The sequence below is a fragment of the Nyctibius grandis genome, chromosome 1 (assembly GCF_013368605.1).
Source record: "Nyctibius grandis isolate bNycGra1 chromosome 1, bNycGra1.pri, whole genome shotgun sequence".
NCBI lineage: Eukaryota > Metazoa > Chordata > Aves > Nyctibiiformes > Nyctibiidae > Nyctibius > Nyctibius grandis.
Genome location: NC_090658.1, coordinates 128,639,525 through 128,666,947, shown reverse-complemented (window position 1 = coordinate 128,666,947; position 27,423 = coordinate 128,639,525). Strand labels below are relative to the sequence as shown.

General features: G+C 43.7%; 1 protein-coding gene across 2 annotated transcripts; it reads right to left on the bottom strand.

The window, feature by feature from the left end:
- On the bottom strand, positions 1-26,804 carry TFAP2B (transcription factor AP-2 beta). Of its 2 annotated transcripts, XM_068402518.1 has the most exons (8): positions 26,724-26,804; positions 22,895-22,921; positions 21,215-21,673; positions 15,991-16,051; positions 7,879-8,098; positions 5,135-5,253; positions 2,374-2,515; positions 1-301 (listed from the first exon to the last, which is right to left on the bottom strand). In XM_068402518.1, exons 1-8 carry the CDS (start codon positions 26,802-26,804, stop codon positions 1-3), a joined length of 1,410 nt encoding a protein of 469 aa, XP_068258619.1. The 2 variants fall into 2 exon arrangements, with proteins under 2 accessions (XP_068258619.1, XP_068258627.1); XM_068402526.1 differs by lacking the exon at positions 22,895-22,921.
- Positions 26,805-27,423: the final 619 nt, after the last annotated feature.

The following is a 27,423-nucleotide window of genomic DNA, read 5'->3' as shown; positions in this document are numbered from 1 at the left end:
TCATTTTCTGTGTTTCTCTTCCTTGTCTCCAGTTTTACTACCTGGTCCTTCGCCAGATGTGTGCCTGTTAGCAGTGTTGTTGTTCAAGAACATCTTGTCCATGCCTTTGAGAGCTTCAGTCAGGTAGTTTTGAAGGGCCGTGAGGGCAGCGCAGATAGCGGGGGCCCCAAAGCCATGAGTGATGAGGCTGAAGTGAGTCAAGCAGCTCTGAATGCCCGGTTCCAAAATAGGGGTGGGCCGGCTGTTTCCAATGGGCGTCCTGTCCTGTGCCAAGAGATCTGTAAATTCTTTACAAAGTTGCCTGCATAGAAGAAAGAAAGGCAAAGAGAGGAAAAGAGAGAAAAAAACAACGGTTAGGCTCATCCCACACTTCTCCAAGACAACCAAGGTTGAAGGAAGGGGTAGGTTCAGGCCAAAGCTGACCCCAAGACCCAGCGTAAGATCTTTTTGCCACCTTCCTTTCAGTACTTGGGGACCAGACATGGTGAGCCAGCAAGCAGCTCCCCACTCAGGATGGTGTTCTTCAGGAAAGAGGTTTCTGCAATTGCAGGATAACACCAGGTCTGGAGATGGAAATCTCTCCAGCAGCCACAAGGATACTTCTGAAGCACTGTGAAAACCCAGCCCTGCTTGGTGGCTCTAGAAATAACTAGGCCGAAAGGGAGATGCGCCATGGATCTACCAACCACCCATCTTCCTGGAGGCCTGACCCTGGCTCAAAGCAGCTCCCACCAGTGCTGTTCCTGGAGGAAAGCACAACCACGCACGGAGAACTACCGGGTGGCACGGGGACGTGTTGGAGGGAAGGGGCAAAATGGAACCTCCTCTGAGACTGCTCGGGCTGGGCCACCTTGTCGAGAAAGATCAGGACTTTGTGACTCCATGCTGGCTTATTCATTGCATGAGGAGCAAAGGTAGCATTTCCTGTTTTATTTTCAGGGGTGGCATCCCAATTAACACATCAGAGTTGACATCTGGCTCTTGTTTGTTTGCCCACACCTTTGAAAATTCAGATTTCATGTTTATAATTAATTCCTTCACACACACACTTTCTTTTGCATTGCTCTGGTCCAAAAGACCTTCAAGTCAACAGGTGCCCACACAAGGTAGACACCCTGGGGGCTGGTGGGGTTCCCAAAGGAATAGTTTCTTTGAGACAGATGCCTACCCAGGGACTGCACAAAAAAAAAAAGGCCACAGGTTTTATTTTAAAAAAAAAAAAACAAAATTAAAAGAAAGAAAGGAAAAAAGAACCTGTTAAAAAAGACATTCAGCTCTCATCCTCTGAAATTCCCTGAAATTCCCAGTGGGTTAAAGGTTTCAGAGGGTGGGGAAAGATAAAGGTCTACTTCTATGTGTATTATCCATTAAGAAAGTGCAAGAGAGGAAACTTTGAATTTGGAGAACAAACACTAATGAGTCCAACATTTTACATCTTCAAAGAGCAAAGCAGGGTCTGCGAGCAATTAAAGTTCTGGGACATTAATATCTTCTGACCCTGCGGAAAAGGGCAATCAAATTCCAATCACGTCTAAAAAACATCTGGACAAATTTGAGCAAATGATTTTTCAACCCTCCATATATTTCTTTAAATTACACTGTCATCGGAGGCAAGCCACGTCCCAGAACATGAAATAAATGAGAGCTGTTTGGACTGGTATTTTTTTTTCTTTCGTGTTTTTTTTTTTTCCCTTTTTTTGCCAGATAGATGGAGATGTGTGGAGACACACAGCACCCACCGCCGAGGACCCGAGCAAACTATGAAGCACCCAGTTATTAGCCTGGGAGGCACAACCAAGTGTAAATCATCCTGTAGAGCACATCCACCAAGAAAGTCCCAAGGGAGAGAGATGGGTTGGGAAGACCAAACCGAGGATCACTAGCAGCACATGGCAGTGGGTTTTTTCTTGTTATTTTCTTTTTTTCACCCTTTCTTTTTTCTTTTTTTCTTTTTATTAAACCGTATGGAAAAGACATTGCAATTTGGTAGCAGACAAACGGGTGTGTGTGAGCAACAGGAGGGACAGACAGACACGCTGTGGAAGAAAAATAGAGATTTTTGGTCCCCTTTCCATAAAAATTTTGAAACTGGGGGTGGCTTGGAAACTATCTACAGTAGCTAGGGGACAGTCGCCTTCATCCTCTGTAGGGACAGCGCGTGTTGGCAGAAACCCCACTGCAGAGGGACGCAGAGGCTATAGGGTCTACCCTGCCCGTAGGGCGATAAGAGCATCCTTCCTCCCCGCGGGGCAGGTGTCATTTAGGGACTGGAAATTCCGTAGTGCTCTCAAAATGAGCTCAGAGGAAGGGTTTAAGGAAGGGGAGGATTTTCTCGGGGGAAGGCAGAAGGGGGGTGGTTAACTTCGCACTCACTTTGTAGCAAGCAGCATGTTTTTCCTGGAGTGGAGGTCGCTGGGGTCCGTGTGCTGTCTGTTCAGGTACTCAGAAACAGCTTTGGCTGGGAACTCCGTTTCGCAGATGTACCCAAAATCCCGAGCTAAATGAACGGCCTCACCTGGAGGGAAGGAGAGGGGCATTAACACCTCCGGGCACCGCCGGCCCCACGCTGGGCTGCTGCCCACCGCTCCCTCTGGGAGAGACCAGCTCCTTCGGGCCGTGTTTAGAAACCTTGTAACATCCCTTACACCTTAAAGACAGGCTCCAGGTATATGTTTTCCATCCACAAGCCCTATTTTGGGAGCAGAAGTAAGTTGATGGGATAGATTTTCAGCTGATGAAATTTATCTTTGCTAGGATGCACCTGCGATGGTGTGTGCCCATGCAGCTGATTGTGCAGAACCGTGGGAAAAGTACACACACACACACACACGTACACACATATGTACACACACACGTAACATACATACATACATACACACACACATACACTTTCAAATGAACTGGGCCAAAAAAAAAGAAAACAAGATGAAACTTAAATCCCGAAGAAACAAAAGGATCTAAACTTCCCTTACAGCAGAAAACCCATCCTTGTTTCAGTGCACCAGAACACTGTCCAAAATTTTACACGTGTGAACAGAGTGTTAATATTAATGCCTGTTCTTTGTGGGACGTTATATAGACACTTGTTTATACGCACACAAAGAGCACTTGGGTCGTTATCACAATGATCGCCACATCTGTAAGATGATGGAGATGAATGATTTCCATCGGACGACATGCAGTTATCTGCTTTCTTAACTGACCATCATGCAACAGGAACTCCTCTCTGCCCGGTGGGAGGATAGCAACTAACGCCAACCTTTTCTGTAAAAAAATAATAATTATCCTAACTCTAATTCTAATTGTCACTTTTCCTGCTTGGTTTCTTGCCTCCAGAGGTTCGTGTCATCCAACTCCTACTGATGTACTTTATGCCGCAAGAAGAAGACAGTAGCTGCAGAAAGGAGGAAAAGAAGAGGGGGAAAAAACCCCCTCAGACTCTGGGGGGATTCCACCAGATTATAGCTCAGACCCTCTAGAATAAAGCATTAAACCCTTTAAAGCACCGCCTGAGGGACCAGGGGGAAGATTTCCAACACGCAAAACAGATATGTCTAATAACTCCAGGACCACATTATTTTTAACTATCAGGAGTTGCTTTTCAACGTCATCTTCTGCTTTCCAAGGCTTCTCGCTAATCACCAAACCATTTAATGAAAGGGAAGGCACCCGGCGGAGCCCCGGGGAGTCCCCGCCGCCGTCACCCCGCGCCGGGCAGGGTCCCCCCGGGCATCGCTCGGGTAAGCCTGGCCGGGGCTGGCCGGAGCCTTTCTGCTCTCGGCGATACAATAGCAGCAACGCTAAAGCCTGGCTGGTGGCAGAAAAGAAAATAAATCTCCAGTTAAGTGCAGTTTCTTCCAAAAGGAGGGAGCTCTTTCAAGGTAAACTTGATTTGTAAGGAAATCAAGGGAGAGGAGGGTAATGTACACCTTACTACACACTTGACATAGACTTTTAGCATCACTATACAACTTTGAACCTCAAACCAGCTTCGGGGAGGGGCTGATTTTGCTGTGAGTAGGATGCACGGGTTTTCACACTGGCAGCGGGGGGTGAAGCCGCACTAACCCCGGTGTTGAAGGGCAGTTGTCACACCCGAAACGCCTCACATCTCCTATAGCGCGACCCTATATCCGTAACCTCCGCCGTGCTTTGCACACTGAGTATAACCTACATGCGGGGACCTGGAGGAGCTCCTTTCTATCAGCCCCGTCTTTTTGCGAGCCTGCCTTCAGCTCGGCATGCGGTAAGGTCTTATCGCTCACGTAACTCAATCAAAAGAGTTGAAAAGTTAATATCTAGCACAAATGTTTACGCACGCGTATATGCAGAAGAGATAAGTGGATTATTTATACGCCTCTCGGTGTGTGTGTGTAATGCAGATACATATAATTCATAATTGCATCCATGCTAGTCCGGTTATGTTTTTTGGAGAAGGTCCAACTTTTCTTAGCATAAACACGAACATATCCTAAACATATTAGTGGCTCTAAATTTTGCTTTTCAATACAGTAACAATAAATCAAAGAAACGCGCCGACCACCAAAATGACATTAGTTGACTTCAAATGAGGTGAAACTTCAGTCTCCCCTTCCCTCTCCTTTCTCAGGAATAGCTTGTCTCTTTATTCGCCTCTAGCCACCTTAAGGTAAACTGCGCTCTGCAACTCTTCAATTCCTCTGATTTCTTTAAAAAATAATAAAAATTCTGTATTATTTTTCCTCATTAAAGCGTTCTGTAGTGGCCGTAAATAAACTCGGGAGGAGCGAATTAGCGGGAGGATGGTGTAGACGTGGAGTCGGAGAGCACAGGCTGGAAATTAATAGCAATGAGGAATGGGACTGCCCTGCACACACATGTACACACACAAACATATACACACACATATACACACACACATTCTTGCCACCCCGAGGAATCAATGACCCTTCGGCCAGTGACTTCATTTTTGGGGATAGGATCCTTAACCGTGTCGGTCTTCGTCCTAACCCGCCCTGCATTTCACCTCTGCAAGGTTTTCCCACCTGATCCCGAAAGTTTGAGGGTTTGGGTTTTTTTTTTTTTGGTTCATAAAATGTCAGACACGAGTTCAGAGCAGGCAGGGGTGTGAAGGGAGCTGCGACCCTCGGCTTACCTTCCACCAGGGAGGTGAGTAAAGTGACATTTGCGGCCTTACGCCTGCCGGCTGGTAAATTCAAACCGATTTTTTCTAGCCTTTCTCGCAAAGATCTCCCCCCGTTTTTCGATTTGGCTCTAGAATTGCAAAGAAATTAACATCGTGATTAACCCCGCAGTGTTCCTGGAAGAAACGTTTAGTCTGTGCAGTCAGTGGAGCCTGGGAGGGTTTTCACTCGACGTTAAGGACTTTGGGTGTGTTGATTTCTGCTGAGATTTGCTTAATTTCTCCCGGGGGTGGGAGTGGGGATGAACCCCCTTTTCTCCCTATTTTATCCAGGGAAATCAAATAATGAAAGATAGCAATAATTAATGGACAGGATTCTGATCTAGAGAGCAAATGCGTTCCTACTGTATGACACTAAGTCGTATTAAGATGGAGTGAGGAGACGGGCAGAAAGGTAGAGGAGGAGAATTAAATCCTCGGTTATTCCACGAAAGAGACAGAACGGGAAGAAGAACGAGGAGGGGGAAAAAAATAAATCTGAAAGGCTCGAAGGGAGAATGTGTGTGCCTGTGGATAAATAGAAAAGGAAGAAAATATTTATTAAACCATTTTTTGCGTGTGTGTGAGTGCTTTCTTGTGCGGAGAGGCGATGCTGAGAGGAAGAGCTTCACCTGAAGGCAGGGTGCGTTATATAGAGGGAACAGATTGCCTGAAGGAAGATCTGAATATTTGTCGGAGGTTACTGATAAGGACAATAAAAGGATGAGTGAGTTATAGGTGGGAAATACAGAGCTATTGTTCGGACGCCTATACATATGTAAACCCCCAGGGATGAAACCTCACCACCTGCGGAAATAGGGAGGGGTTTGGCACCTAAGATCGGAGTCTATCCCAAATAGCTCTTAGTTCTTACTTCAATTTTGTTTAAGAACTAGAAGTCACACTTAGCGAAAGGAAACCAGAAATGACAGAGAAGCCAGTCTGGCTTCCCACTATTTTATATTAAAGTAAATAGGGCTAAATGGCAGAATTGCAAGAGAGAAGCTTTCTATATTTCATTTGCTCTGAACCAAAAGCTTGTCTAAAATTTAGATTCAAGATAGGAACTGAAGTCAGCAGCAGACAATGATTATGGCTTGGGCCATCTCCAGAAATCCACTGAAGTTCAATAATGATGTTTCTTTACCTTGATAATTATATTTTCTGCAGTGTATCTCTCAGATGTTCTCCCTGCTCCATTTATAGTTGTACAGAAGGAGCAGGCAGGTTAGCATCTGTAAGTAAAAATCTCTGCTGCTCTCACTGGCAAAGATCATAGCTAAACATTGATTACAGACATTCACGTGGAACAGCATCTATTTTAGGAGGCCCTAATTCTCACGTGTATTTTTGAGTGACTGACTGCATGTAGCAGGACTTTCCCCTTCCTCTCCAGACACGGATCTGGAGCCCCTGACATCATCACAGATTTTTTTTGCACGGATTAAAGAAAAAAAACACAAACAACTATTTCATTTTAAAACATCTTAGAGTCCACGTTGCCCAGTTGCTGCTACAGGAATGGGCAAGATATTTCCTTCTCTAAGATTAGCAACTTTTAAACATGATCTGAAACTTATTCAGGGCCAAATTAATTGAGTTTGTTTCTGTCTCGAAGTTATGCTTTATCTTCCAGTCTGGAGTATACCTCATATGTAGAAAATGAAGTCTTATCACCTCTCTGCTTTCCTTTGGCTTGAGTAAACTGGTACCTCTTGCCTCATACCTCATACTCCTTCCCTGTTCTGACTGGAGTTAGAGCCTTAGCTCACCTTTCTTACAGACAAGTCATACTGACAATTCACAGTCCTTCAGTCACTGTCATGAAGATAAAGGCCTTTCTCCCTAATAGTCTTTCCAGCTAATGGCTTCGGAGCTTGAATTCTTGTTGCTGGTACCTAAATTCATGATGCTTGATGTGACGTGGTATGACATGATGCTTGATATGAGTGGCAAGCAGGCCTCCAAGTTATCCCTCGCTCCTCTTTTTCCTCAGTATCAATAATGCCAACTATTTTGAGGTCTTCATCAAAATCCACCAGGACATTAGTGGGTGACTTGCACAAACATTAAACAGCAAAGACCTCAAGACCAACTGTAATTCCTCTAGCAACCTTCTCTAGATGAAGCACTAAGTTTCTGACTTTCAAAGCTATCTGTAGATGGTTTTTCTTTAGTCAGGTACCTACCTACAGGTTGCCTATGAATCCCCTGCCAATTTTAATAATGTCTTGTGTGACACCATGTTAATTGCCTTATCATTATTGCCATATAGAGGAAGCCTCGTGGATCTATCTAGGAAATTCCTACAAATACATCAGGTCCTGAAATACATCCAGTCCATCTTATACCATCTAACTGCAACATGCCCACTGTGGCATTTCATTTTGTCCATTTGCTAAGAAAGAAGTGTGAGGAGGAGAAAAGATAGAAAGTGTGTGCATGTACAAGAATGAAAAAACTTGTTGTCTCAGTTCCTTCGTTTTGGGATGCTTTGACAGAAAATGTACAAGGCCAAATCTTTCTCTAGTGTCCATACGTTCATCTCAACGTCTGAATACAGCATATTTTCACCTTAGCCTGAACGTTATGCACACATGCTATGACAATAAGATCAATACATATCTGCAATCATCTTTACCGTTGACCAAATATTTCTGGTACATGCATGGATGCCCACACATGGGCATGTTCATGTGCTGGCCCCAGCCTCTTACCTTCTAAGTACTCCTCCTAGGAGGGATGCATTCAGACACTCTGGAGGAGAAAGACGTCTTTGAACTTCTCCCACAGTTACTTTATACTTTGAAGTTGAACTAAGCAAAGACAAGCGGCCAGGTACAGAGCAAAACACCTCTCCGGTATTGACTGAAATTCCACCCAGGAAGCCATCTTTATTCATCATCAAAGAAGTAACAGATTTTGGAGGAACCGGAACTGGAGAAAGAAAAGGGGAAGAGGGGAGAAAGAAACCATCATGCCACGAAGGAGTACAGGATAACCACAGTCTCTCTAACATGCACAGAACAGCCAAATGAAAGGGAATTTTGAATCTCTGGCTACCTCCAGCAACCTAAAGGGTGCTGCTCCCCCAACCTCTAGGAAACTGCTCCATGAATGATGGATGGAGAGAAGGGTGGTGCAGTACAGCCTCTATGCAGGGTTTGAGCGTTGGGAAATAAAATACATATTGGCAAGCACCTGGCAACTTTCGGGTTTGAGCCTGTGTCTCACCCAGAGCCCCCCGATGCCTTTTGTACAACGGACAGCGCCTTTCTGGAGGGGAAAAAAAAAAAAAAAGGAAAATTTACTTTTTTTCCCCCTAATGTTTCCATTACTGCTAAGCTGAGCCAGGAATAAATTGACTAGACGAAGGGAGTTGCTGTCTTAAATAAGTATCAAGGCTGGAGGATACAGCAACCAGAAGACAGCTCTGTTATTGCTTTGTGTTTTTATTAAGTCTGGTTTATGAAATAAAATGAGTCTTTTCCTTCAGAAAAATGAACACCGGGAAAAAAACCTTGGTCTAACCATGGTATTCACCACCTTGATCATATTGTGCTCTCTGTGAAGTAGTGGGAACTCTCCTGCCCCTAAATAAAGCTGATCTAGTTACTGAACACATATTTAAAGATAGTTATGGGGAAAAAAAATCAAAACAAAACAATAAAGCGAAACTAAACAAAGTAAAATCGTGTTATTCTGTCCACAATAAAACAAAATATTTCTGTTCTCTGATAAACTAGTGAGGTTGTTTTAAGAGTAACCAAGGGGGTTATAATGAACAAATTCCCATAATAGCAACCAGACACGCTCAGAAATAAACAACCAAAAAAACCCGGCTAAACTAAAAATGAGAGCAATTCCCCCGCGACATGAATTTTGTTTACAAATGAACTTAAATAGCTCCCCGCATAATTGTGTGTAACTGTTATGATTTACAGCAGGTGCCCTAATCAATCAACCAATCACTTTAATTTATAGGGAGCCTCGCTGCATTTTCCCAGTTGTTTCATTTCTGCAAGTAATTGATAACAAACCGTACTTAAGGTATGTTTTATGCAGGAGTTAATAAGAGCTGACAGCTGCTACTGCTGCTTCCTCTCAGAATCGCGGCAACACGCGTTTCCTTCTAGAAAATATACTCCGAAATTGAGGGTTTTGCTGGTGGTAGAGTCCGGGCATGTTTCAGAGGAGAAGACTAATTGATTACACACCCTCGCCGAGCAGATACTACTTCACAGTCTCCCATTTCCACTCAATCAATTGCAAAACCAATTCGGCAAATAATAGGGTTCTATTATGCACATATGCCAGCTATTTAGGTGGTTATAATACATGTCAGTTAAGTCATAAAAACCCTGTTTATTTGCAACATATCTGGAGAATCAAACCATTAAGGTTGAGGGGATATTTAAGTCGTCTGGAGCTGCTAAACAATAAGATCGGGTATCCTAATATATTACCAAGTGCTAACTACTGGGCAATTGCCAATTTTATAACCTCAGTGTATGGAATAGACACAACCGTGTTTCACTGTTTTTATTACAGATCATTTCCTACTGCCAGACCAGACCCCCACAATAAAAGCTCTATAACAGCTAAAAACCAAAAGGCATGTCGATTTTAGATATACATATTGCTTCATATGCCTTGTATATACTCTCCAGTATAAACAAATTATTCTGAGTGGCTTTACTTCAGGGAATCGGAAAGTGAAATGGATTCCTATTTCTCTATTATTTTTAGTTAGGCACTTTATGCAGCTCATAAAGGCGGTTTCAAATAGTTTGAGAACGGCACAGAAAGAGTTATAAAAGAGTTAGAGGCCCGGTCCTGCTCTCGTTGCTATTAATAGGATTTTTTTGGCCATTGATTCCATAGGAAAAGGTTCTTTTGGGGTATAAGAGGTAGCACTGAAAGAGGAAAAAAAAAAAGTATATATCTCTTCACCCTATTGTACAGAGATATATCACTTATTTAATGCACGATGTTCTGCAACGTCATTGGAGTGAAGCATCAAGAAAAAGTTAAAAAAAAAAAAAAAAAAAAGAGTTAGATTAAAGCAGTGCCACCAGACAGATTTTCATGACTGGCTCTTTTTCCCTCGGACAAACACACGGGCTCAGCGGTTGGAGTACACCTTTACGGTGGCTATATTTAGTGACTAGTTTATCAGGTCACTGTCCAGTGAACTGAGAAATTAAACAAGAGGCAGCAATTCCACGAACATCTGATCTTAGTCCAAACTCACTAAAGAGAGAGAGACCCGTGCAATGCTTAAATATACCTCGCTCCACTCGCTTTGGCCTTTTGGAGCACTCATTACATTAGTTAACCTTTGAAATATGGATTTTTCACGTGCTCAGTATTTTTTTTTTCCTTGCAAATTGCTTTTGGGAAGCAGGCTGGCTCCCTTCCCTGCTGTGCTGAGAGCTCCTCAGCTTTTCTTCCTACCAGTGCCTCCCCGAAAAGGACCATATGAACATACCCATCAGTTGAAGTCTAATAACTCTAAACCCATTTTAGAGGCTTTCCAGGCGGTGTAAGCATATCTATTGCAATTTCATAGCTTCAGAGAGATGTATTCTATCTAGACTCTATATCTTCTGTAAATTACCTAATGTTGCCTCAAAAAAAGTGTTTGCCACGGAATGAATTATCTCTATCTATATCATATCTATATGTTTATCATGGCTATAGCTTTTCAGATATAGCCCAGGCATTCCCAGAGATAATATAACGTGGAGATTTTAGTGGGTGAAGAGACGTACACGTCCGTGTGTGCAGCTGTATGTGTTAAATCCCTGCGTGTATGTAAATAAACTGTAATGCAGAGTACATTTTTAGTCGATGTCAACTTTCCCAGTTGATTAGAGATTGCCACAACTGCTGAAATAATACAGAATAACACACATGGATATGTGCAGCGTCCCCACCATTCTGCTTTAACTTTACCCCCTTTAGTTCTTGTTATCCCCAGCAGAAGCTGTTCGATTTTCTTTCACTCTCAAACTATTTGCTGTGTGTATGCGAGCATTCACACATACACAATTTCCCCTTCCAAAATATCTGCCATCTCTTTCTTTCTCTTTCTTTGTGTCTCTGCCTCTCTCCTTTATATCTTTTTTAATCTACCTTTTTCTCCTTTTCTATCCCTTTCTCTCTCTCACTCTTTTTTCTTTCTCTTTCTTTCTCTCTTTCTCCTCCTGTGGTTACTTCCAGCCTCTTTGTCGTTTCTCCCCCTTCCATTTCTCTTCAGCTTATCAATAAACCGGGAGAGCAACAGTAGCCGCTTGATTTGTTAGTAATTATAAGCATACTGTTCCTGCAAACGGGATCTCTAGATGAGTGAGATCGCTTTAAAACGACAGCAGGAAATGGTGGGGAAATGGAGCATGGCGAAACTCAGCGTGAAGCTTTCAGTTCTTTACATGTTTACAATTTTCTGTGCATACATTAAGTCTTAGGGTTGGTTTTGGTATTTTTTTTCGTGGTGGTGGTGGTTCTCTGTTGGGTTGCTCCCCACAAACGCGTGAAAAGGCGCACGAATGGACACGGACAAGAGGAAATGGAAATAAAAGGGCATTTCAGCAACACTAAAAGTATACAAATAAAGCGAATTAGGTCCTGAAAACAGCTGAATAACGAGGCTCTAAGCTATGGATATCGTTGCAATAACCCTGGAGAATAATATGATAGTCAATCAGTCAATCAATCAGTCAATCAGAATAAATATTTCTTATATTTCTTACTAACAAACGTCACGGACAAACTTATTACTAATCATCTATCAAATTGCCTTCAAACCTTTTTCTCTGCCTACTGAACCTGAAATGAGTAAAAAGTTCTTTGTCCGTTATAACACCAGGACTTTGTTGTTAATGATTATTTGGCCTTTGTAGCCAAACCTAGAAAGTCTGGCGACAACGTCTTACCCATTGCCACTAAAAGACCTGGTTCTTATTTTAATTTTAATGAACAAATACAGAAAGTGTGTGTTCATGTCCCTTTCCCTCCTGTCCCTCTCTTCTCCTCCTCTTGCCCCCTCCCTCTCCTCCACCGCAGTCCCTTTCTCCCGAAAGCCGGGGCTAAATTTCAAAGTGAAATGTCTTCCCTCGAAATTGTTTTGCTTTTAATTAAAGGGGATCATAAGGTTCAATGGGTAATCCAGGAAAAAGCACGAAACTGAGTGGCAGTGAAGCAACATCTCCGATTCCCAGATCTATCACCTGAAAAGCTGAGGCCAGAGTGGTTTTCAGTTAATCATTTATCCGGATACTTCAAGAAAAGGTGGGGAGGAATCTTATGCTGTATTATTAAGAGTTTAAAAAAACGTTAAGGCACCTGCTTTCATATGTTTCTTTAAAAGAGTATGAACAATAGAGTGTGTTTGCAAGGAGACAATGAATTAAGGTTAAGTGGCCTTTCGGGCTAGATCAGATGGGAGCGTACAGATGATCATCAGAAACAGCTGAAAATAAATAAACACATCAGGATAATTTTAAGGTCACTGATTGTGCCCCAGAGTCAGAAAAAATTAACCTGGGTCTTGGGCCACGCAAGATTTTGCAAGACGACAACTTCTTTGGCCGTAGACAGTGCCAAGCAAATTTCAGATGAACAGTTGACAAGGGGACACGGTCTTTTATTCCTGACACACGGAAAACCTTCCCTCAATTTCAGCAGAAATCAAGGGAAAGGCCTCAAAACGTGCAGCCGGTAAGTTCTTAAAGCCGAGTTTAATCTGGTATTAATGCTCTTGGTGATTATTATCATGTTGATGATTTATCTGGCTCCCTCCCTCCCACTTCCACCACCCAAATCTTAATGGAACTAGGAGTTAACGATGATTTTTTAACGTCTCGTTGGATTTTTAGACTGTTAATGTACCGCATCCTTCTCATTATTAGTTTATTGATTGTTCATTGACCAGCCCCCTTCAAATCGTATTAACCACCCTCTGCCAGTTTAGATTAGGAGAGTTTAAAAAGCACCTTTCATTATTTCACCGCCACCACCACCACCACAGTAGAGTTCAGGCTTGGTAGCTTAATGCTCGCTCTAATGGGGCAGCTAAGAGACGAGGGGCCACGGTCCCTGCCTATTGCATTAATAGCTCAAAGGGGGCTAATACAGAAAATTAGCCTTAAACGAGCTCTGGAGATCTCCAAATGAAAGAGCCATTTATCACGCTGGCTACCTTCACTCCACTCGTTTGCTCTCTCTACTGGGAACAACTCATTTCCTCTTAACTAAATTACTTCAGAAATGTCAAGTAAGCTCAGATAGCAAACATAACAAGAGGCTGTGTATATGTAATCTATTGTGCGGGATCGATACGCGAGATAAATCGATAGCCGGGTATGAATCCCTGTATCATTTCCTTAATATTTTTGGCAATCCTTTTGCATAGATACATAATTCCCTCTGCAGGCCTCAAAGACCATAAAGAAAGAGACACTTACAGTCTGGGTGATGTAATTAAGTTTAGACTTCAAATCCACATACATTGTAATTAAAGCATTTCAGACACTAAACTAGGTTTTGGTGAAGCAGACCCCCTCCAACCCTGGTCTAGCAAATATGTGTCACAGGCAGTGCTCCACTGCCCAGAAATTAATCAATACCTGTCTGTCTATTCATGCCATCCGCCTGCAATAACGACTTACAGAGTTTAAATAACTTATTCTTACTTCAAAATACATCCTCACAGCTACAAACTGCAGGGAACAAGGCAAAATTGATACTGAACCCTCTCTGTGTTGCTCCTTCTCTCGTCCTGATTAAATATTGTCTGCCACAAATGTGACCTACTATTTATTACCCATTTCTCTTCCTCCGCACCCAGGAAACTCGCTGTGCAAAAAGAAACTGAGCTCACAATATTCCTTTATGCTGGAAAGTTTCTCAGAGCTCAGCATTACTTCTAAGGAAGAAAATACCCCTACAGTGACTTTAAAACAGCTGCAGACGAATCTCAGGATCTTTTTTAGTAACCTAATTTCCGAAGTGCATATGTATCCTGTTCATCATGGAGAAACTCAGAGTATCTCTTCTGGCGGCTGCAAATAGGCACATGTAATCCCACCTATATGGGACTGTGTCTCTTTATGCGGCAGCTGCTCGACCTGGGGCCGTTGCCATGCTCATACACAATAAGCACACCTAAATCTATACCTAATACGTCTAATTATTAAAATTCACATTTTAAGTGCTGTTCGCTATCTAACTGTACCACTCAGCATGCAAATGTCTCTGCTGTCCTCGTCATCTGAAGGAGGCAGAGACACAGACGGGGGGGAGGTAAAAAAGACTATTTTGGACAGGGTGATCCACAGAAGTGTGTTCTGCGAAAAAACAGATTGCAAAAGGAAAATGCGAGCACGGAGCAACGTTAGAAAGAAATCTCTCGACCACAAATCAAGCACCAATTAATCAAATACACCCAAGAGGGAACATCATATATGAGGTGTCAAGCGGGGGTGGGGAGGGGAGGAAAGGGGAGGAGAGTGTGAAGAAAAAAAAAAAAAAAGAGAAAAATACAACCAGAAGCCACCAGGTTACAGATGCTGATCACAAAACCTACTAAACATTCAGACTGAACTAAACCAGGAGAAACAACTTTTTTTTTTTTTAAGGTAATTTTCTGTTTCTCAAAACCACCTTCGACTATTCAGCCAGTGATGATCATAAATAATGCTGCCAAATGGTCTTCAAGTTTTCATCTGTCCTCCCTCAAATAACTAGAACTTGATCGTATGTGTGTGAGAGGCAGAGACTGTACGTGAGAATTTAAATATAAAAACAATAAATATACGGAAGGACCTCATGCTGCCTTGAACACATTTTAAATAAACACCCTCCCTGTTACTTTGCTTTACGTTCTAGAAGATCATCTCTATTAAACTATTTGTGCGCATTTGACAAATAATAAGGTCCTGGAGATAAGTGCTGTTGATAGTAAGCATAAGGGACAGCATTTCTAAGCCTCATCTCTGGTACTTAAAATTGAATCTAGAAATAGAAACTCCTTAGATAATTAAAGATAGCTTTCCCTACATTTGCAGTGTGTGATCTGTTTAATGTCTATCAGCATAACACAACACTAATCGCCAAGCATCTTCGGGTGACTGTCAGAGAAATGTAAAAAAATTAAGCAGCTGCAATACGCCCAAAATGAGTTATTGTAATTACATTTAATTAGTTTAATTAGTTAATTATTTTGCTTACAGCTGTACAAGAGACTGCAAACATTTGTTAATATCACATTCCCTTTAACAGTATGGGGTGATTCTGCAGTTACACTAAATCATGTGCGCATATGTAGAAAGATCTAAAAAATGGGCATGGGGAAGGGGGGATACTAGGAGGAAGGGGGGGAAGGGGGTCGGGGCTGCCTTTCCGTTTCCACAGGCATTTCTTTCTCTCTCCTTCACGTTTGATTCGCCTGGGAAAGGCATTTAAGCCCCAAAGGGTGTCAACCCCCTTCCCCCGTTAAAAGCCAAGGGGTCCCCATCGAGGACTATCGGGGGGTGAGGGGGGGGAAGACGAGGGGACCCGTGGAAGCCGCATTTGAGCATGGGGTGCTCCATTTGAGAGTATTTATGTAATTAAACCTTTTGAAGGACAGGGGAGGGGGGGTATCAACTTTTCCTTTCACATCTCTTTCCTTTTCCCTTCACTGTATCTGCCCATCCAATCAACTGTTCATCTTGCTGCCATGTATGCCTGCTTCCCGGATAAATTAATTGCCCCAAAATAAAAATATATCATGAAGATATTGCTACACAGTAAAAGTTTGTCTAGCTTGTTGGAATAATCCATACCTTTTTTAATGACAGACTGGTCCAATAAGTTCATACCGCTGTTATTGGCATCTTCAACTGACTGTGGATATAAAAACATCACTATTCAAATTGACTGGATATTAAAGAATCGCGTACATAAATCATGTCATTCCAAACTGGAGTTGCTGTTATTTCCATTTATATTAATTCACTAGGGGAGGAGGGATTGTTTTTACTATTATTATTGTTATTATTATTCCCCCAAATCGACAAGGAAATGAAATTCTTACAAATTATATAGTCTTCTAATAAAAATAGAAGTGTGAAGCATATGGGATGCAATACTGGTTTTGTTATCTTATAAAACATAGATATCACATAGACTTTTTTTGCATTCGATAAAGCTTTATATTTCTTCCTTTGAAAATCTGGCAATTTGGCAACATCTGCGAGATCTATTGCATGACATAAATGAACACGATTAAGGACAACTTAAATTCTCCCTCCCATTTCCTCCCTCCCTCCCCCTCCCCCCCCCTTTTTTTTTGTTTTGTTTGTTTGTCTAACCCTGTTACATCTTAATAATTCAAGGGCCATTTACTTTTTATATATAATAGTTTACATTATGGACTTTTAATTAAAGCCTGAGCAATTCGGAATGCAGAGCAACGCCCACATCGTATAGGGTACGAGCAGAGAGAGATTTACAGCTCCCGAGGTTGCTGCCATGTCCTGAATTAGTAGGGACGGGGGGAGAGGGAATATATATTATCAAAAGTACGAACTACTAAATTGATTGTCTAGAGAAAGTCTCCCGATCTCCTTTTCAAAGACTTTTTCCCCCCTTTTTTTTCTTTTTTTCCAGCCCGCTTAGGAGCACACCTGTTATTATGGCATTAACTTCTTCAGCAGGGAAGAGAACAAAGACGGGCACAGAGGACAAGAGCAAATGTTGGGTTTCGTTTCTCAACACGAAAGTGGGATATAAAAAAGCCAAACAAACAAGAAAACAAAAAATTACCGCTGAATCTGCGGTCGGCACAGCAAAATCATGTCCCAAAGAGAAGAGGTGTCATAAGGGTAATTTATTGCAGAATTAGGACAGGTTCCTTTTTAGGGTAAATACTGGGTTTCGGAGAAAGGGAGGACCTGTGTGTTTCTTGGGTTTGTTATTTTATTTTTCTTATTATTATATAGGGTTTGGGATTTTCCGGCTTATTGCATATTTGGGGAGTTGTCACGTTTTTTCCCTGATAAGGAAAACACCTTTACAGCAAAGCAATGATTTTCTTCCCTATTATTTTAACTTTATCTTTGCTACACCGAGAGGCTGAGTTTATCCGAATCCAGCCCTTATCTCCGGCTCTCTCTCTGCTCAGCGGAGACGTTCAAGATGGAATATGATTTAGGAGAAAATTACATCTCCCCAAAACGTGACGGAACAATATTTTCTATGAGTTCTTTCCTTTCATTTTCCTTGAATGCCCACTCAAACGAGTGCGCACACCCACCCAGAGTGGTTCCTTCTGTTGGGTGTTTGTGCATGGCTGTGTCTCTCTCTCATAATCAATAGGCTACATACCTAAAGGGCACAAAATAAAATTACAAAGTCTTCCCTCCTTTCCCTCAGCAGCTCCCAAAGAGGGATGATGAGCAAATCCTGCAGCCTGCTGGAGTGCATCGCGGTGCAGAATTGGAGGTAAATATGAAACGCCATCTTCCCTTTCCTCTTTTTTTTTTCCCCCTTCCTTATCCCACCTTATCTCTGGAGTCTATGATTGTGCACCCGCTTTATGTGTGTGCGTGCACTCCGCTCGCTCCATCAGCAACGTGGGTTAGTTGTTGTAGTTAATGAGAAGACTCCTGTCTGATTTTCTATCTAATTACGCCCTCCTGCTGGGTTTTTGTACAGGATATTCGCTCAGCATGCTGGCAGTTAATAGTCACAGAGAGGATCGTAAAGATTTAATTAGGACTGCATGCGGAAACGTGGAAAAACAACTCAGACTTTTAATTACTAGACTTCTTTAGTTAAAAGTGATACCAGGGGTTACTTTATAAGAGACTTGGGTGTTTTGGTGCAACTTAACTTTCCGTGTCTCTAGCTAGCACGTAGGAGCAGGGACGGCGGTGTGAGGGAGGAGGAGGAGGAGTGGAGGTGTGTGTGCAGGGAGGGGAAAGGTGATGAGTTTCCAGATATACTTAGAAAATCTAGAGAGGAAGATTGCCCTCCCTCCCCTTCTCCAATAATCTGATAACACGGAGCTTCCTGTATGCCATATATATATACCTTATTCAACGCCTATGGATATATCTGAGAAAAAAAACTGAAGATCTTTTTGTTTCCCTGTAAAGAATCCGGATTTCCCCCCGTATATTTTCTTTATTCTACCTTTTACTAGTAAAACTCTACTTTTGCCTAGCCGGTGGGGGCAAAAAAACCCCGTGGCGTTGCAATGATGTTTTTCAGAGTCCCTATTAGATGATGCAAATTTGTTTCCAATAAGTAGGTCTTGGCTTCTCTGTTCCCCGTCTGAGGGCTGTAAATCGCAGATTGAGAATTCCTTTACGAAAGGGGCAGCAATAGCAATACAATATGTCCTGTTTACAATAACAGAGCGCTATCGTGTTACAATCACTTAATTCTACCCCTGGACAACGGCTCACACATGGCCTGGATTTGCCGTTTATAAAATCACCACTGTTTCTTTCTGCCACGCACTCTTTTTCTCTGTTTCATTCTCCCTTGTCAGCCCGGCCCATTCTCAAGGCATATATTTCATCACACATGCATAAGCCAAAGCAAAGAGACACATCTTTATCCAACTATATACCTAGATATGGTTCAACTTTTTGAACTACTAAAAAAAAAAGAAAAAAAAAAAACACTATTTGGGACCCTTCCTGGAAATTCTCTGTAGCGTTTGTGGATAATAAGTATATGTCGCCTAAATAGGAATCCTTGCAGCTAGAATGGATTACTTGTATCTAGAATAAATCCATTCTAAAAATCAGGGTGGAAAACCGCCCGGCTTCATCTGTCACTAACAGGGGGACAAGAATAGAAAGTGCTGAACGGTAGGAGTGAGTACTGGGCTGCTTTCCCTCCTGCCTGTGCTAACTTGTAGTTGGACACTTCTCCCTTCACGTGTTTCTCCTTGGCATACCCTCATCTCCCTCTTCCCCTCCTCCCCCAGCCTGAGACCAAACTTTTACAAATAAGGGGCCTGGTTCATTTTCCGCGGCCTCAGCACCCCAAAACAAGAACCCTACAGCGTCGTCTCTCCTGGACCATCCCCATCCCGGCGGCGGCCCCGAACCAGACCGATCCCGGCCCCGGCTCCGGCCCCGGCCCACCCGGGCGAGCGGGTGGCCGGTGGCCGCAGGGCTCAGCGCTGCGCTGGGAGCCGTCGGGGGGAGGCACTTTCCGCGAGTGCTGTGATCTGCCCGCAGAAGGGATATTTTACTGGAATAGGGAGGGAGAGCTGCTTTATTTGAGCTGAGCAGGATTTTTCTTTTTTTTTTACCTTCTTTCTCTCTCTTTCTTTCTCTCTCTTTCTTTCTCTCTCTTTCTTTCTTTCTTTCTCTCTCTTTCTTTCTCTCTTTCTCTCTCATTCTCTCTTTCTTTCTCTCTCTCTTTTTGTATTCCTTTTCTTTCTTCCTTTCTCTTTTTTCTCCTCTCCCCCTCTTCCTTCTCTTTTTCTCTCTTTCTTATTTTTTTTCCTCTTTCGCTCTTTCTCCCTTTTATATTTTTAGTCTCTCTTTTTTACCTCTTTTCCTTTCCCTCCCTTTCCTTCCCTCTTCTCTCCCTCTCTTTCTCACAATTACCGGGTTTTCTTTGAGGAAAGTGTAAATATCAAAACACAAACAGTAGTTAACGTCTATCGGTTGCAGAGAGAAAGAGGGAGAGCGATCCCCTTTCTGCGTTCACAGAGGTAAAACTCGCCTTGACCTGCCAGCCAGTTTGTCTGAGCCAGGAATGCGAGACGAGACCTGCGCATCGCGCCCGTGGGGGTCAGGGGCTGCCCCCAGGTCTCACAACCAGCTTGAAACCCAGCAGAAATCAGCGACCCGACGGCCACTGAGCTCGGAGGCAGGAGCAAATCCAACCAGAAAAAACCCTTTGTGTTTCTGAAGCAACTCGCCTCAGTAAAGCTCGGAGGTTTGCCCGTGAAGCCCTAAGACAAGCCTCCAGCCAATGCAATACAGCCCCCCCGCTTCTCTGCCGCTGATTCTTGTAATGTTCAGCAGGATCCTTTTTCATGGCTATTCTTTTCCTTCTCAGCCACCTCTTTTTTCCTTTCTTTTTTCCCTTTCTGTAACTTTGAAGTCCGCATCTCATCCAGTGGTCCACATCTTTATTTATCCCAAGTCTAAATATATCTATATTATATATATGTTACATAAATTTAGGAAAAAAAAAAAAAAGAATGGAGGGTAACCCCCAAATCCCGACTATTAAAGCCTAATTCAAGACCTGGCCCCTGGAGGCTCCAGCCTCTGTCCCGGGGGGTCCCCACCAGTTGGTCACGTCCTGCTCCAGCAAGGTTCAAAGCACCCCAGCACCAAAGCTGTTAAGGGCCTTTCTGGTTTTAGGTAATAACACGTGATGATGAGTTTCGCGTGGGATGGAAGAAGGCTGGGAAATAGTGTGCTTTGAGCCCGGTGAAACTCCTTTGTTACACGAAAGAGGGAATAAAACTATTTAAAAGCAGCGCTGCCCTACCAGCTATACTTAAAAAAAAAGGGGGGGGGGGGGCTTGTTCCTCATCACCGGTTATTGCTTTTGGTTCGGGTTTTGTTTATATTTTTCCTCTCTCCCGGATGAAAAATGTAGTAATTTGACAGTTTCATCAAAATCCCTGAACTGCAGGAAATTGGTTGGGGGGAGCTGAGATTGCATGGGAAATAACTGGAATTTGAAAAGCCAGGCTTAAACTCTGCCAGTTTTTGAAACACGTGGAATATTTAGAGCAACATGTCTGCCTTCCCCCCTACTCTGCTGGCTTGCCATGCAGGGGAGGGTTTACAAAGCAGAGCCTGTGCGTGGCAGCGATGAAATAAATTATCTTTTTTTTAAAAAAAAAAAAAGGAAAAGGCGAGGCAGGGGAAGTGTCACAATTATAATCCCAGTACGACAAAAGGATGGTAACCTACATCGATATTGCTGTAAACCCCTCGCTGCTCATTTCTAGCCGAGGGATGGGGACTCCAGCCTGGAAGGCATCTGCGTTGCCCAGGAGAAAGAAAGTCGGTGCCTTACCTGGACCTCCTCCATCCCTGGGTGTCCGATGCCATGCAGAGAAAGGCTGTCCCCCATGCCGGAGTCAAGGCCATGGTGAGCTGAGTGTAGAAGGACATCTGGCCTCCTTACTGAGTGGTAGTCCCGCCTGGGGTCCAGTCCCGAGAGCTGGGGCAGGGCGGCCCGAGGCTGTGGCAGCAGCGACCCGGTTTCTGATCCCACCTCTTGCCTCTGCCTCTGTCCCCAGGGGTGCTGCTGGGGTTGATGCAAGGGGTTTAGGGAGTAGGGGTCATTGACATGGGAGTAAGGGTCCTGGCTTTGGTGGTAAGGAAGAGGCTGGTAGGGGGGTGGGAAATAAGGCGGCTGGAAATCCGAGGATGGGGTGTGAGAGAGCGGAGGAGCGCTGGAGTAGGGTCCCTGGGAGACGGATCCCAGCTGGGACAGCCTGGAACTGTGGCTGGGCACTCCATCATGCCGGTCCTACAAGAGGAATGAAATAAAAACATGGAAAAAAAAAAAAAAAGAGAACCTTTTAGGAAAAAAAAAGTAAAAGGAGCACAAGCCCACCCCAAAATAAAATAAAATAAGAATGTAAACAGTCGTAAACTAGGGTTCACATGTGCCCCCCTCCCCCGCCGCGGACTAGAAATTCACACACAGATCGTCTCTATTCCCAGTAACTATCAAGAAGGGGGAAGGGGAGCGTGTGAGCGAGAAATGTTAAATGTCATAATTAAAAATGTAGGGCTGGTGCTCCATATGTGTGGATGATCTGTGACTTCAGACCAGTAATGCGATTCCCCCTCCAGCAGCCCCCCAAAATAAAACCAAAGGTAAAAAAAAACCCAAACAAAAAATAAGAACCCTTAAACCACCCATCCTTCCAAACAACCCACCCCTTGTCCTGCCTAAAGTTTCCAAACATCTGTTTATTCCCTCTGCTGAAGTCCTGAAACTCAAAGTCACCAACCCATCTTCACGTGGAAAAGACCAAAAAGAAAGTTGCCCTGCTCGGAGGACTCCGAGGTAAGAAGGTGTCCAAGAAAGGAGTTGAAAAAAAAAAAACCAAACCAAAAACAAAAATCACGGGGACTCTTCGCATAGAGTCCACCCCTTAAAAAATATTAAAAAAAACCCACAAATAAAGTAAAAATGAAACATCGGTATTGAATAAAACCAGTCGCTATGTTTTCTGCAGCAACTTCCAGTGTCTTTTGTCTCCTTTTCCGATATTATATTCCGGAGAATGGGGTGGGGGTTAATTGTAATGAAAAGTCTTTGGGGTGTGTAGGGGGGAAGTGTGTGTGTGGGGGAGTGTGGGGAGGCTTCAGAGAAAAGGTGGTAGAGGAGTTTTGTCCAACTCCATCGCGCTGAAGCTGCGAGGCTAAAGTAAACAAGAAAAATATCTGTTCCACAAAGTGGAGCTCAAACCCCCAGAAGCAATGGCACACATGGTTTAAAAAAAAAAAAGAAAGGAAAAAAAGTTTATTTTTTTCCCCTCCTCTCCCCCCCAAACTCCCCTAGCTCAAATCGAGAACACACAATGCAAAAAGGGAGAAGCAGCTGCAAGCCTCCTCCAATTATTGTGCTAAATTACCAAGCCAAAGGCGTTTAAAAAAAGAGAGAGAGGGAGAGAGAGACACAACAGATCGAGAGAGAGAGAGAACATGCAATTCTAGTACAACATGGATCCAAACTCACCATGGCGGAATAGGTGTGGACTAACATCTGGAAATAAAAAAAGTCTTGTAATAGCTAAAAATAAAATAATGGTGATAATGCTAATAATTGGAGGGAAAAATATCAAGGAGATCTGCAAAGGGACGTGTTGGACACAGGAGAACAGCTTGAGATATTTCGAAGTCTATCCATCAAAAAAAAAAACAAAAAAACAAAAAAAACACCAAAAAAAAAAAAAAAAGACCAATGCCCTCAAAACCGAGCCTGGAAACCTCTATCTACATATATGATTTACCCCTCCCTCGCTGTTTTTTTTTTTCTTTTTTTTTTTTTTTCCCCCTTTGAGCTCCCAAATACAATCCTCTTCAACCCAAGGCTAGGCTCAGACTGCTCCGCTACCCCTTCCTCCCTTTCCTTCTCTACACCGCCTCATAATAATTGATATTCATGACTATTAATATTACACGACTACTTTAAAGGGAGAATGCAGGACCAAATGGAGCGTGAAGCTGGCAGCCAGCTCGAGAGCTCCCCTACTATTGTAAATGACGTTCATTCAGTGGAGAATTACTAGATGTAATCAGACGAGGGGGGCTGGCAGAGGCAGAGTTTGGGGAGAGGGAGAGGGGGGGAAAAAAGTTTAGCAAGGAAGAGGCATAACTTCAATGAACTCGAGCGGAGGAAGATGAGGAAAGTCGACACTGCTGAGCTGGAGCAAGGAAGTGAGATGAAGAAATGCTAGAGGCGAAGAAGAAGAAAAAAAGATATTTCCTTTTTTTTTTTTTAACATTTAATTATACATTCTTAATACGAGGAATCGATTGCCTTTGGTGCTTTTGTTCTTGTAGTTTTTGGTTGTTGGATTTCTTTTTTTTTTTGACAAATAATGAGGAAAAAGAGGCTTTTCTAATCCTTTCCTTTTTAAAAAAAAAAGGAAATGGAAGAAGAAATCTGCATTCACTATAATATGAATCTATTTACAGGGGAGATTAAGCCCTTCTGGTGTATGTAACAGATCGTATTTATTCACAGTAAGCAAAGAAATACTTGAATCTGCGTTAAGTTGGGCTCCACTTTTTTTTTTTCTGAATCCTGTTCTCCCGCCTGATATGAAAAAAAAAAATATATATTTACATATAACTCCCGATTTTCACCCAAATGTGAAACGTATGCAGTGAATTTTAAAGGATAGTAAATTTATAGTTTCGAGGCAAAGCCAGGGGCGATATAAAACCTTTTTGATGTTGCAGGAACCCGTTCAACTGGACTGTCTGCCATTTCTGTTAAAGTTCAACTTACGTTCCTTCCTAAATAGACTCACACTTCCCAGAGCAGCTCCCCCCCCACCACCCCCGGCACACACACACACACTTTTGTTTTAAGAACAGATTCGGTTTAAGTGGCTGAGACGCCCCTACCACCTTGTTGTTAATTATAAATCGGAAAGAAGAGAGAGAAATACTTTTTTTTTTTTAAGATCAATCTAGAGGGTTTCAGCTCTTAAAAAAAATCAGCAACAATATTTTTTTCTTTTTCCTTTTTTTTTTTTTTTTAAGGCTACACGTTACAAAATTACTTGGAGCGCACCCCCAAGTTAGGGGATACCCTGCCCGCAGCCAAATCCCACCCAACCGCTCCCCAGCTCTGCTCCCCTCCCACGGCAATCTAGAAACACGAGTGGCCGTAAAATGCACAGCGGCTTTAAAATCCCCTTCAGAAGGGAGGTGGAAAAAACAAAACAAAACCAAAATCCCTGACGTTCCCCACCTCGCTGGCCAGGGAGGGGAGATGTTTTGTCGCCTGCTGCTGCGGGCAGAGACAATGGCCGGGCTGTGCCTGGGGACGGGGAGGGACAAGCAGCGAGGGCTCAGCGGGCTGGGGATCGCTGGGGACACACACGCACACACACACACACGCCGGACTGTGCTCATTCTGCATATGCTGGGGTTTGCCAGTTGATAATTAGCCTGACGGCAGTTTTTGGGAGCGGAGAGATTTCTCCCGTTCTGCCGCCGGACTCCCTCCCCTCTTCCCTCCATCCCGTCCTTTCTCCGGCAGCGAAAAGCTGGAGCTGTGCCCTCCCTCTGCCTCTTTCTCCTCCGCTTTTCTCGGGAGTTTTCCCACTGTAAGTGCGAACGCGCTCCCGGAGGGGAGGGCTGCGGGCGGCGCGACGGGGCTGGGACCGGCGCGGCCCCGACGGCGCTTCCCCGGGCTGCGCTCCCGGCCGCCCCGGCCCCTGCCCAGTACCCGGCCCCTGCCCCTGCCCGGCCCCTGCACGGTACCCGGCCCGGTACCCAGCCAGATACCCAGCCCCTGCCCGGCCCCTGCCCGGTACCCAGCCCGGTGGCCAGTCCCTGGCTGGTAACCAGCCCGCTACTCAGCCCCTGCCCGGTACCCGGCCCGGTGCCCAGTCCCTGCCCAGGCCCTGCCCGGTGCCCAACCTCTGCCCGGTGACCAGCCCGGTACCCAGCCTGGTACCCTGTCCCTGCCCGGTACGCAGCCCCTGCCCGGTGTCCATCCCGACACCCAGCCCCTGCTCGGCCCTTGCCCGGCCCCTGCCCGGTACCCAGCCCCAGCCTGGTGCCCAGCCCAGTCCTCAGCCCCTGCCCGATACCCAGCCCCTTCCCGGTGCCCAGCCCGGTACTCAGCCCCATCCTGGTGCCCAGCCCGCTACTCAGCCCCTTCCCGGTGCCCAGCCCGGTACCCAGCCCCTGCCCGGTACCCAGACCCGTCCCGGTGCCCAGCCCGGTACCCAGCCCCTGCCCGGTGTCCAGCCCCAGCCCGGTACCCAGCCCCTGCCCGACCGTCTCCCCACGGAGCAGCCCCCGCGCTGGAGCTGGCGGATTGCGCCCTTCTGAAAATCTCCCCCCCCTTAACCTTGCGATCGCTGAGCAAATACCTCCCTCGAATTAAAAAAAAAATTAAAATATAATGCTGCAGAGCGCCTTTCCTTACACATCATTTCCCCGTTTCGGAGCAAATCCAGCACGCCGGTTAACTTACAAGAAACGAATTCGCGGAGCCCGTTTGGGAAAGATCCGGCTCGGGAAACCGTGCAAAATTCAGCAAGATTTCGCAGTGTTTACGCTGTGATTTTTTTTTTTGTCTTGGTCTGCTTTTTGACCTCGAAAATAACGAGGAGATCCGAATAAAGCACCCAACTTTTCGTGTCCGCGGAGTATGCGGAGCTGCCTTTGAATGTATCTATTCCGGTGTGTGTACTCGCATACATGCAAGAATGTATGTGCCGCTTAATTAATGCGAGTATATGTATGCATTCACATCTTACCTATTGGTATAAAAAGTCGTAAAAAACGTATCTGATTGTGAAAACAAGAAAAAGAAAAAAAAATCCAAACTCAGGTTGAGCTTAGCTTGGAATTGCAAAATAAAAAATCAAAGAAAGAAAGATGTGTATCCAGTCCCTGAATACCAGATTGTGTTTCTCTTCTATTTTCAGCTTTTTTTCTCTCGACATTTGTCCGTATTTAATCGAATTATATTTAATTCGAGGTCTAAATAATCAAACTCTTGCCTTTAAGTTGCCTCATTTCAACCCCCAGATAATTTCTTTGATGTTTTAAATCGCATCAAACAGCTTTTCCATGAAAAAAAAAAAAGTTTAGGACTTGGCATGCTGAATATAAATATGCAAATAAATAAGCATTTAAGCATTTACTCTTGGTTTCCTGCCTCTATACTTGTGTGTGTTGGTGTATGTGTCTCTATATCTGCCTGTATGTATATGTAGAGCTATATATGTATTATATAGTCCTGCCTATATCTATATACTAGATGTATATTTAAATATACATATACTCTCTTACTCATATGCATATTATATACTCACCTCATAGATATCTTCATACTTGACATTTTCAACCAGTTTCCAGAGCATGATGGCAGGCTGTTCTCTAGGAGGTGAGTGCATTCATGTGAAGAGCAGATGTCTGGATTCTCAGTACTTCTCTGTCTGTAATGATCCATCTATAATTGGAAATGGGGGACAGACACCAAATCCGACGTTCCTCTTCCATCGCAACTTATATCTGTTGTCTGAAACAATAGGCTGCAGAAGTCTACCTCAATCGGATAGTAAAGAACATTATCTGTTACATAGTTACATATATCTACAGACATATATGTGACTAGATATATACATATACACACACACATAGACTTAGACTTATGAGCAGGCATATAAAGATATATAAGCATATGCAGTTGCACACACACAGATGTACATATACATGCACATATACACACATATATCTCTGACCATATAACTTTTTCCATGTACAGACATATATAAATTGACACAATTATATATGTAAATTATATATATTCCTGTGTATGTAGGCACGTGTATACTACACGTTACATATGCATGTATACACACAAACCTGATCAATTTATATAGGAGTGTATATAAATGCATATTTGTGTATATATCTATATATCTACACATATATATGTGGATATGCAGTGCTCAAATATATGTATTATGTAGTGCATATATCCGTTATTTTAGTAGATGGATAGATGCACAG